Here is a 12,210-nt window from a genome sequence, read left to right on the forward strand (position 1 = left end):
GAAATTTATAAAAGAACTTGAGTATAACTTTGATTATCATACTTTTAGACAAAAGATAACCTTAGTCTATTGGTTTTGTTGAGTCTTAAATTAGAAAAGGTGTTCAATTCTACTTCATTACAATTTTTACAATAAAGGCCCTCTCAAATATTTGTAAAAGAAAAATGTCCTAGTTGAGGTTTGAACCTTTGACCTCTTAGAGAAAAAGCAAGCACATTACCAACACACCAAGACACAATTTATGTCAAGTGGTGTCATTTTTTCCTACTTATCCGTTTCCGTACAGTATTAATACATATATTTAGTAAAATTTTCGGACGAAGCGGTGTTGCGTGACACCGCTTCGGCAAGAATAAATCCTCCCATGTTCATCACGATCCCGATGGTGGGAAATTCGGGTCGTGACATCATCCTAGGAAGCTCAAATCTATTCAAGGACTAGGATAAAGCTTTGGAATCTCAAAAAGGGCCTTTAACAAGATCTCAAGCTAAAAAAGTTGCAAAACAAGGTCATTAGACTTCAGGAACGATCAAAGAAATTTTTAGTTGGGAGGAAGAGCTTAATGATATGAGTTATCTAGGTGTTATAATTATTTTATGGCCCAAATTCATGTCTAACAAGAGGTGGATTAGATCCCAAGAAACATCCTCTGAAGAAGGTCCAAATCAGGCCACTATTGGACCAATTTAGCACCTAAAATATGTCCAAACTTGTAGACCATGAAGTCCTATATAAATCCACATTTTTATAGCATAAAAAGGACTTACTTGATGTCCAAGAATGGTACAATATTCGTGCTAGATGTTGAGTACAAGTTGGTGCCAAGTTGCTTGCAAATTCCTTCAAGATTTCCAAGATTTTCATGATTCTATCCAAGATTGGTTTGGGACTTATTTTCATATATTATGGGACTATATTTATTACTTTCCTAGTTAGTTAAGGTTATGTTTTCCTTTTACTAAGATTTTTGGAATTACTTTCCAAGAATGACTTGGTTTTTGCTTCCCAGTATTTTCCTTTTCCTAAGGTAGTTGGACTTGTTGTCCAAAGTAGTTTAGAACTTTATTTACTTATTTTTTAGGTAGAATTTCATGAATCCTCTCTATATAAAGGGGTGTATTCTTTATTTTTAGACTTAGATTATTCGGACTATTATCAATAAAAATTATGAGATTTTTCTTGCACTCTTGTGTGTGGCTACTCTTGGATTTATTCTTCAAGCTTCAAGACTCAACTTAAGGTAGTAACATAAATTCTTCGAAATATTAGATCACTTCTAGGTATTCATGAAAGGTGATAAGTTTAGGCTTATTGTTGTTTTTGTTATTCTAAAGGGTCGGGTTTCACAATCTATCTCTTATTTTTAACCTCTATCAAAGGCAATTAATTCTTCGTTAGCTAATTGTTGTTAGGATTAATCTTCAAGAATAGACTTCTTGAATTCAATCTATCTTTAATTCCGCCTTTTTTTGTTTCTTTATTTTTTTAACTTCCATACGTTTCTTGATTTTCTTATTTTTCTTTAGCAATTCTTGGACCCCTATTGTGTTGTTATCTAGTGGTATTAGAGAATAATCTAATCAAGATTTCAATCTTGATAATCTTGGGAGGTTCTTGAGCAAAACAATCCCAAAAAAAAGGAAATTCAGCCCCAAAAAAGTGTTATTGCTCATTATTACTTTCAGAATTCAAATATTATATGGTTTCTAAGTTAAGAAAGGAAACAAGAAGAGGGGATCCTAATTCTTGAATATTAAGGTAACTTCTTTACTTATTCTTGTGGGTTTTGGGTTTCTTAAATTCTTTCCTTTTTTCTTTTAACACTAATCAATTCCTATTCCTTCTAGGTTTGGTCGACCACTTTCCTTTTCTTTTTCTAACTCATTATTCTTATCACTGCGGGTTGTGACTTGTTCGGTTTATTAATAAATCTAAAGATTAACGACCAAGAGTTGCTTTGAGTGGAAAAAGGCAAGAGGGGTGAGAGTATTGGAAGGAAATAAGCCAAAGTTAAAACATACATATTTCTTCTAAACTGTATCAAGGTGTCTCAAACAGGTTGTTATAGTGAAAGGAGACGAGCTATGACTCAACAACTTGAAAAGTCGAACTTACAGTATACCAAATGGAAGGAAGACAATGGTAACGTTATTTTTCAAACAAGAGATAAAGTGATGTATGCGATTTGTGCCCTTAGAATTGACAAAGAGTTTGGCTATAACTCAATTAACACTTATATGGTTGAGAAATTGAACTTGCCTTGTGTTGAGCATATTGAACCCTACTTGTTGAGAGGAGTAAATGTAGATAAAAGAGTGTTATTACTATTCTCTATTGGAAGGTATGATGATGCAATTTGGTGTGATGTGATTCTCATGAATAATTATCATATCCTGTTGGGAAAGCCATGGTATGTTCATAAAAGAGCTTCATATAACATGGAAAAAGATATATACTCTTTTGAGGTTAACGGGAAGAAACTCATTCTTGGACTTTTGACTTCCTCACAAATTTGTGAAGATGAAAAGACCACTAAAGAGAATATGAAAAAATATGAGAGATAAAAGAATGAGAGGAGTAAGGGAGTGCATGTCGATATCCCAAGAGAGGAAAAATGAGAGGTTGTGTTGAGTAAAGAGAATGTGATATCAAGTGAGAAAAAGTGTGAGCTTGAGGGAAAAGAAAAGAGAAAAATCAATGAGATAACAAAAATATGTGAGATAGAGAGAGAAAAACAGGAGGGTTTGAGTGAAGAAAAAGAAGAAAAAGAAGAAATATTTAGTGAGAAAAAAGAGACTAAGGGTGAGGAAAAAGTTAGTCTTGAGATAAAAGCCAAAAAGAGTGTAAGTAAGAAAATATGTTCTTTACTTCTTAACCCGTTAACTCTTTCTTATTTTAGTTCTTGTAATTTTGTGCAGCCAAGTATTGACAGACCTTTTGAAAAGGGAGATAAAGTGCAACAGATGATGGAAAAGATCCAATTGGATTCCAACATGAATTTGGCGATATCAATTCTTGTTGGATGGTGGAAGATAAATGCTTGATTAATTTCTTTGTTATTGAATCTTTTGACTCTTTTGATCCTTATTTACAGGTTTATAACATGGAGTTGCCTAAAGACATTGCTAAGTTAGAGTCATTGCATAAAAGAATAAAATACGATGTTGTTCCATTGGTAAATAAGTTCAAGTATGGTATGTATATTTGGTTTATTCGATTTCTTGGGCTTTCTAGAACACCTAAGGTATTTTTGGATGTAATGAACTATACTCTTAATTCTTATGTTGGTGACATTATAATATTTGTGGATAATGATATTTTGATGCACATCAAGTCACTAACTGTAATATCTATGTTCAAGTACAAGAGTAATTTATTTTCTTTTGAAATTGAGTATGACATAGATCATTATATATTCCAACTTGGTGGAAAGAGACTTGAATTTTATGAGAAGAGGCTTGTGAATGAGTTATATATTTCTTCTTCTCTTATTCAAGTGTCTAATGAGTTTTCGTGTGATAAATTGCTAAAACATGATTTTTGTTGTGTGATGGAGAGTTATTTTATAAGCCATGTTGACTGTGAGCTTGTAAAAGTATTTTCTACTAGTAAAGAGGATATACATGATTATTGTGATGCTTGTGATCAAGTACTCTTTCATAAACCTATCCATGACTCTTTCTGTGATAGTTTGAGCAATTGTTTAGAATTCATTGATGTTGGGATATTATTGGGAAAAGTTATAATCATGAGATTGAATGTATTGAAACTTTTATTTTGGGAATTATGGGTTCTTCTAACCTTCTTGTGAATTTATGTGCTTCTTTGAATAGCTTACATGTAGAAGAATCCATGAGATTTGTTAGTGATACTTGGCTATATCATAAAAGTGTCTTATTTGATACATGTGGTAGAGATACTTGTTTTAAATGGATGCGTGATCAATCTTTTGTAATTTCATTGTCATGCACACTTTTTGACTACTTTAAGAGAGGTTTTTATTGGACAAATCTAAGTAGGCATAAATTTTATTGGGATGATGATGTCCATATGCTTTATAACGGAGTATTTACACCTATTAGGCTTAATTAGGATAAGTGGACACATGGTCACTATCTTGTTTTATTTTTACCATTTTTTCAGATTAGTGGATGCCATTTACTAGTGCCTGTCTTCGTTTTCTTGCAAGGTCGAAATTCGAGGACGAATTTTCTTCAAGAAGAGGGGAATGATAGCATCCTAGGAAGCTCAAATCTATTCAAGGACAAGGATGAAGCTTTGGAATCTCAAAGAGGGCCTTTAACAAGATCTCAAGCTAAAACAATTGCAAAACAAGGTCATTGGACTTCAGGAATGATCAAAGAAATTGTTAGTTGGGAGGAAGAGCTTAAGGATATGAGTTATCTAGGTGTTATAATTATTATAGCCCAAATTCATGTTCAAAAAGAGGAGGATTAGATCCCAAGGACTTGATGTCACGCAAGTTCGACTTTCAAGACTTGGCAATTGTGATATTGACTCAGACCTGTACTGCTATTGTGACAAGAACTATAGCTGAGAAGCTATCCAACCCTAGAAGCTTCACGATTCCATGCACCATAGGTAGCTCTGCATTCGCCAAAACATTGTGTGATTTAGGGGTGAGCATAAATCTAATGCCATTAGCTATATATAAAAAGTTAGGCATTGGAAGAGAAAGGCCCACATCCATGTTACTATAGCTAGCTGACCGAACGGTGAAAAGGCCAGCAGGTATACTTGACGATGTACTTGTGCAAGTTAGAACGTTTATATTTCTGGCAGATTTTGTCATTTTGGACTACCAGGTTGATGAGGAGATTCCCATAATTTTGGGAAGGTCGTTCTTGGCCACAGGAAGAGCTCTGATTGATTGTGAAACTGGGGAGCTGAAAATGAGGCTAAATAATGAAGAAATAATATTTAATGTGCAAAAGTCTATGTGGCGACCCAGTGAGTTTGCAAATTGCTCTTTGATAGAAGCTGTGGATGTGATTATGGAGGAAGACGATGAGGCACTTAATTCAAAAGACCCTCTTGCAGCCTGCCTCATGAACTTAGAAGAGGTAAATGGTGATGACTTGGTGTAGTGGGTGTTGTCTCTTGAAGGCCAAGGGAACTGGAAAAGAGAGCTCGAATTAGAGTCAACACTTAAAAGAAAGAAAGATCCCTCCAACTAAGCCATCGATCGAAGAGACACCACATAGTTGGAACTGAAACTGCTACCATCCTACCTCAGGTATGCTCTCATGGGACCTAACTCGACTTTACCTATTATTATCTCATCTGGTTTGTTAGATTTGTAGGTAGAACAATTTTTGTAGGCGTTGAAAGAGTTCAAGGTATTGGTTAGACCACTACATACATTAAGGGTATAAGAAGATGGGCACAAACCTTCTATAGAACATCAAAGAAGGCTGAACTCCAACATGAAAGAAGTCGTGACGAAAGAAGTGATCAAGTGATTAGATGCGAGAATTATTTTTCCCATCTCTGACAACAATTGGGTTAGCCCAGTTCAGTGTGTGCCAAAGATAAGTGGAATGACTGTTGTGAAAAATGAGAACAATGAATTGATCTCAACAAGAACAGTCATGGGATAGAGAATTTGTATGGACTATAGAAGATTGAAACCACCTGAAAAGACTATTTTCCCTTGCCATTCATTGATCATATGCTAGATAGATTGGTAGGGAGGTCCCACTTTTTCTTCTTGGATGGATACTCGGTGTATAATCAGATCTCTATTGCTCTATAGGATATAGAGAAAACGTTATTCGCCTGGCCATATGGTATTTATGCTTTTTGGAGAATGCCGTTTGGCCTATGCAATGCACCTGCTACATTCCAAAGGTGCATGATGGCTATCTTCACAAATATAGTAGACGAAATAATGGAGGTTTTCATGGATGACTTCTCAATGGTGAGGAACTCACTCGATGATTGCCTTATGAACTTGAAAAGAGTATTGAAGAGGTGTATGTTGACTAATCTGGTACTGACCCGGGAAAAGTACCATTTTATGGTATAAGAAGGTATAGTCTTGGGACACCTAGTTTCAAGTAAGGGGATTGAGGTGGACCATTCTAAGGTTGATGTAATAGAGAATTTGCCACCACCCACTTTCGTCAAGGCAATAAGAAGTTTCCTTTGCCACGCTGGTTTCTGCAGGCGGTTTATAAAGGATTTTTCCAAGATTGCTAACCCTTTGAGTAAATTGCTTGAAAAAGATAACCCCTTTGTATTTTCTGATGAATGCAGGGTAGCTTTTGAGGAATTGAAGAAGAGGTTGGTATCTGCACCTATCATAGTTGCACCCGACTGGGAGCAACCATTTGAGCTGATGTGCGATGCAAGCGATTATGCCGTGGAAGCATTGGTGGGGCAGTAAAAGGAGAAGGTCATGCGCCCAATCTACTATGCAAGTAGAACCTTGAGTTGAGTTTAATTAATCTACACAGTGACCGAGAAGGAGATGCTAACAGTGGTGTTCTCATTTGACAAATTCAGGTCATGCCTGATAGGCTCGAAGGTATTGTTTATACTGCCCATGCTGCTCTCAGGTGCCTGATTGAGAATAAGGATTCAAAGTTGTGCCTGATTCGATGGGTGCTTCTACAACAAGAATTCGACCTACAATCTGAGACCGAAAGAGAACGGAGAACCAAGTGCCGGATCACTTGTCCAGGTTGGAAGGGCCGGAGAAGAAGGTTGAGGTAGAAGAGATCGTGGAAACTTTCTAGATGAACAACTATTAGCCACAAGCCTTGAGGTAGTGCCATGGTATGCAGATATTGCAAACTACCCGGCGAGCGGTATTATCCCTCATGACCTATCCTTTGTACAAAAGAAAAAGTTCTTTCGTGATTGTCGTATGTACTTTTGGGATTAGCCTTATCTATTCATGATGTATGCTGGTAACATGATCCGGAGATGTATTCCTGAGATAGACCAAGCTTCTATTTTGTAGGCTTGTCACGCATTCCCATATGATAGCCATTTCGGGGGAGTAAGGACAGATGCAAAAGTGTTGGAGTCGGGCTTCTACTGGATGACATTTTTCAAAGATGCACACTTCTGGGTGAAGAGTTGTGATAAATGCCAATGGACCGGGAATATTTCCTGCCTACATGAGGTACCCATGAACCTAGTTCTGGAGGTGGAAGTATTTGATATATGGGGAATCGATTTCATGGGACCTTTTGTCAGCTCATACGGAAACAAGTACATACTCGTAGCTGTGGACTATATGTCAAAATGGGTGAAAGCTATGGCACTCCCTACTAATAATACAAAGGGGGTCATTGGTTTTTTGAGAAAGAATATATTCACCTGGTTTGGCACTTCAAGGGCAATAACCTGTGATGAAGGCACTCACTTTTGCAACCGAGTCTTTGCAAAGTTGTTAGAAAAATATGGTGTGCGCCACAAGGTTTCCACCCTATATCACCCACAAACGAGTGGGCAAGTGAAAGTTTAGAACAAAGAGATAAAGAGCTTTTTGGCAAGGTCTGTGAATGCTATAAGAACAGATTAGGTGAGAAAGTTAGATGATGCACTCTAGACCTATCATACTGCTTTCAAAATTCCTATTAGTATGTCGCCGTATAAATTGGTGTTTGGTAAGGCGTGTCACTTACCTGTGGAGTTGGAGCATAGAGCTTTGTGGGCATTGAGGCAGCTGAATCTCGATATGGAAGCTGCGGGTACAAGTAGAGTCACAGAGTTGCATGAGCTTGATGAGTTTCACTACCATGCTTTTGGGAGCACAAGACTATACAAGGAGAGAATAAAGATTATGCATCACAAAAATATTGTTGAGCGGAGTTTTAAACCTGGAGATATGGTAGTGCTATATAATTCGAGATTGAAGTTGTTTCAAGGCAAGTTGAAGCTAATATGGTCAGGACCATTTCGTATGGTAGAGATTTATTCAACTGGAGCCGTCGAGATTACATCGGAAGATGGCTCCCGCAAGTTCAAAGTTAATGGGAAAAGACTAAAACATTATCAAGGCATGGTTGAGGAAGATATAATGATCTTGACCTTGTACTTGAAAGATCCTTGATAAGGGATAGCCCGAGTCGTTCCGCGACTTTAAATCGGGTGCTTCTTGGGAGGCAACCCATGGTTTTGTTGTAATTTGTCGTGCCGCGACGCGCTTGTTGGGAGGCAACCCAATGTTTTGTATTTTTCTTTATTTTTTATGTTTGATTTTGAATTGTGGAATTATTGACATGTTTATGAATGTTGGAGGAATGAAGATGTGCAAATTCGAATACTAGGGTGAAGAAATCATGACAAAAGGCCGAAAATGGCTAAACTTGAAAAGCTAAAAAATGGCCAGCATTGGGCTCGTCTAAATCCGTGCCTTGCGTGAAGGCAGATGCGGCCTAGGCCAGCTAATTGACCAAAAATACAGTAAAGTGGCGGTATGGCGCGCCCCACTTTGCGATTTTTTTCCCTTTCTTAATTTTTTCTTTCTTTTTTGGCTATATTCCTAAATAGGTTAGTTTTAATTCTTTTTCCTCATTCAACACCCCTAACGGCCCACTCCCCTATTCATTCAAAAAAAATCCTTTCCCCAGTTCGTTTCTTTATTCCCATTCCCAATCCTTGTTCCTTCTTGTTCAACGCCTCAAGTAAGTTGTTTATTTTTTTTCTTTGCCTGTTTCATTGTTCCTATCCCCCACATAACAGGCCCCTCCCTTTTTCCCTTAGGTTTATTTTTTTGTTTTTCTCCTTCTTTCTTATTATTGTTTATTTTGATAGAGTAATTGAAATTTGAATTTTAGAGCATAGTTTGCTCAAAATATTGTTGGTTGTTATGCATAGGTATGTGGGAAACTACAATTCCCACAACTTACTCAAATTGGGAGGGTAAAACACATGTTACTTGCATTGAAACATGATGGTAAATATTATGCATATAAGGTGCTCGAAAAATTTCCCGAATGAAAATTTTGATAGGTTTTGAGAAGTCTAGTAGCAAGACTAATTGTTTTGGTAATATGAATATCTCTTGAGTGTGGGGTAACCGTTTGGGTGTATTTGCACTTAACTTGCATTCATTTTAGAACGAATGTCAACCCGCGACCAACTTAGGCACGACTCGTGCGTCGTCCTACCCACTTGATTTTCAATGATGCTAAGTAATCTTATATCAATGTAATTAAGTTGTAGTAGACACTTGTACCCTAGTTACACACTTATGCCTTCGGGCTAAGTGTGGGGGTGCAATGTATACCGCTATGACTCAATGTTACACATTATACTAATATTTGTTTTGTATCGTTGTAGGTGAAACGACCATCTCTAAAATATAAATTAGAAGCCATGGAGCTGATGGTAGTGGTAAGACACCCCAAAGAAAACACCAACTGATAAAATGTAGCGGAGAAGGGTGCTACAGAGGCACGAACAAAGGCTAGGCATGCTAAGGAAAAGACTGGAACTTCTGAGGTGGATACTAAGGCCACCAATCTGTACACTGAGCAGCCTGAGATATGATGAGGGAGTTTCTGACACTGACTCTACTATTAATCATTTATTGTATGTTTCTGTGATATTGTGGGGTGGGGGTGCAAGAATTTGATTTTTGTGGCATGTGTTTAATTGCTAGCGATACATTTTGTTATGATCACACTTAAGGCCATTATAATTGTATAATTATAGTTAGCTTTTTATTGGCGTAAACCCATGTTTTCTTTAAACCACAGTTCTTTTCCGAGGATGACATTTTCTTGAACTGGGTAGTCTTAGGTAGTTTTTCTTTCTCAAACTTTGTAAAAGAATTTGTGGACTTTGCCTGATGATGGATTGCCTTGATAGTTTTCTTGAGGGTTTAAAGTCTAAAAAAAAATTCTTTTCCTTTGTTTGTTTTGAACTGATATTGGGGTGGGAAGAGATTGAGTATTGTGATTTATGATATATTTTATACCGGGGCTTAGATCTGGAGCATTTGTGCTTAATAGTTTCCTCGTAATTCTTGTGAGTATGTGACTTGAGAATATATGTGACTTTACTCTGACTCTTGGGCCTCATCTTTTGACTCTTGTCATGTAATTCCTATCTAGTTTAGTTTTATGATGACTGTGCTTAACTTCTTTAACTTGAGTGTTGGGTCTGAGCCGTCTTGAGTAGGTCATGTGAGTTATGCGAGGTGAGATGTTTGAGTTGTACTTTGTGCCATCCCAGGCTAATCTAGAACTTTCCCCGTGTGTGAGTCAAAGCGAAATGATTAAGTATCGTTAGGCTATCAGATGATATAGGCTTTTTTTTATTGACCATTGAGCCACTTTTGTCCACCGGTGCCAATATTATCCATAGTCAACCCTTTTGAGCCTCTAAACCTTTTCCTTGGCACCCACATTACAAGATTAATTCCCCTTGTTCTTAATCAAATCTTGTTCACCCTTTACCTTCGAAAGCACTCAAGTCACTATAAGAGTAAAGAGAGAGACCGGGTAGCTTTTGAGTGGAACCATAGGAAGGCCGAGAAGGCGCGTTGTGTTTAAATGAATTACTAGCTGGAAACACCAAAATTAAGGGGAGTGTAAAAAGAAGAAAAAAATAGATTTTGAAATACACCTCTCATGTATTGATCTGGGCTAGTGAGTATTGATCTGGGCTAGTGAGAGCATCTACGTGATGATATGCTTAAAGAAGAAAGGCCTAATCGTGTATTGGTCCATGGCATGATATTGACTTAGTCGTGATGAGAAGGTGTTTGAAAGTGAAGTGTAGTGTATTAAAGTGCTTAGGAGGGATAGTCACTATTTTTTTCACACTGTCAAGGGTCATCAAGGCCCGATCTCGGGGCAGTGCAGACAACGGCTATATTAGAGAAGAGGGAAGTTCCCAAGGCGCTTGGCTAAGACTGACAGAGCCTAGCGGGATATTCTAAACCCAATGTAGGGAGTCAGGACATCATATCTAGCTGTCCCATCCCCGTATCCGAGTAGTTAATGTATTTTGTACTATGTTATGATTCCCCTCCTATATAAGGGGCATTCCTACCATTTTTGTAAACTCTGTTGCTCCAGCTGCTCTATAAGGAATATAGAAGAACACTCTCTTTGCTCTCTCATACACTCTCTTGATATTATTGCTTTCATTTATTATCTTCATATTGGTTCATCATTTATTGCTTATCATTGGCCCTAAAGAGCCTTCGTTAATTATTTCATAACTGTTAGCCCTACCTCGATCACCTACAATAGCTTGAACTCGAGCCCTAGAATTGACCTCGATGCCCCAAATCGATAGGCCCGAGGCCCCAAATAGCTGACCTAACGGTTTGATTATAGCTCTTTCCCTAACTTTATTTTGTCTCTAAATCCCATATACTTAGCATCAACTGCTTAACAAACTAGCATAAAAATAGATCACGTGTTTTTAGAGTACCATCAACAAATTTAATTGTTATTACCATTTTCACGGTAAACAGTTTGGCGCATACCGTGGGGCTAAAAATAATAGTGATTATTTTCTTGCTGGTTTCGTCACACAACGTAAGTTATCTTTCACACCTATTCTTGTCCAAGATCTTCAAATTTTAGGTAGAGGTGAAAACAACTACCTGGAAAACCGAGGAGAAAATGGTGTGGCTATTCCAGCCTGGGCACAAAAAGATATCCCTCAACAGGTCGTTCATATGATTATTGGAGGGACCGACATTCCTTAAGGGCCCATGATCAAGCGGACAAAAATATCCGCCGCAATAGAAGGGACAATTCGAGACCGCGTGGCCGAAGACACCCTCACATTCAGCGAAGAAGATCTCAAGATCTTGACTGAACCACAATACGATGTGCTGGTAATCTCATTTCTTTTAAACAGTGTCCGAGTAAAATGTGTGCTCATGGATCCAGGAAGCTCGACCAACGTGATCAGGTCAGGGGTAGTACAATAGCTTGGGCTACTCGACCAGATCATACTCGCCTCCTAAGTCCTCCACGATTTCAACATGACCGGCGAAATAACGAAAGAAGGAATCACCCTCCCATTATACACGTCCGGCATGGTTCAGAACACAAAGTTTCAAGTCGTCAATAGAGACGTAAGGTATAATGCATTACTTGGCAGGCCGTTGATACACAGCATGAGGGTAGTACCGTCAACCCTACACCAGATGATTAAATTTCCGACTAAGGATGGCATAATGACCATATAGGGAGAACAACATGCAG

General features: G+C 37.8%; 2 protein-coding genes across 2 annotated transcripts; both read left to right on the plus strand.

Moving 5' to 3' along the window:
• Nucleotides 1-2,439: 2,439 nt before the first annotated feature.
• LOC142182056 (uncharacterized) lies at nt 2,440-7,499 on the plus strand. Its single transcript, XM_075255942.1, has 5 exons — nt 2,440-2,466; nt 3,096-3,245; nt 4,828-5,085; nt 6,530-6,628; nt 6,990-7,499. Exons 1-5 carry the CDS (start codon nt 2,440-2,442, stop codon nt 7,497-7,499), a joined length of 1,044 nt encoding a protein of 347 aa, XP_075112043.1.
• Nucleotides 7,500-7,616: 117 nt separating this feature from the next.
• LOC107776115 (uncharacterized) lies at nt 7,617-8,087 on the plus strand. Its single transcript, XM_016595946.1, has one exon. The coding sequence runs from the start codon at nt 7,617-7,619 to the stop codon at nt 8,085-8,087; it is 471 nt and encodes a 156-aa protein (XP_016451432.1).
• Nucleotides 8,088-12,210: the final 4,123 nt, after the last annotated feature.

The sequence above is a fragment of the Nicotiana tabacum genome, chromosome 6, assembly GCF_000715075.1.
Source record: "Nicotiana tabacum cultivar K326 chromosome 6, ASM71507v2, whole genome shotgun sequence".
In the NCBI taxonomy this organism is placed as follows: Eukaryota; Viridiplantae; Streptophyta; class Magnoliopsida; order Solanales; family Solanaceae; genus Nicotiana; species Nicotiana tabacum.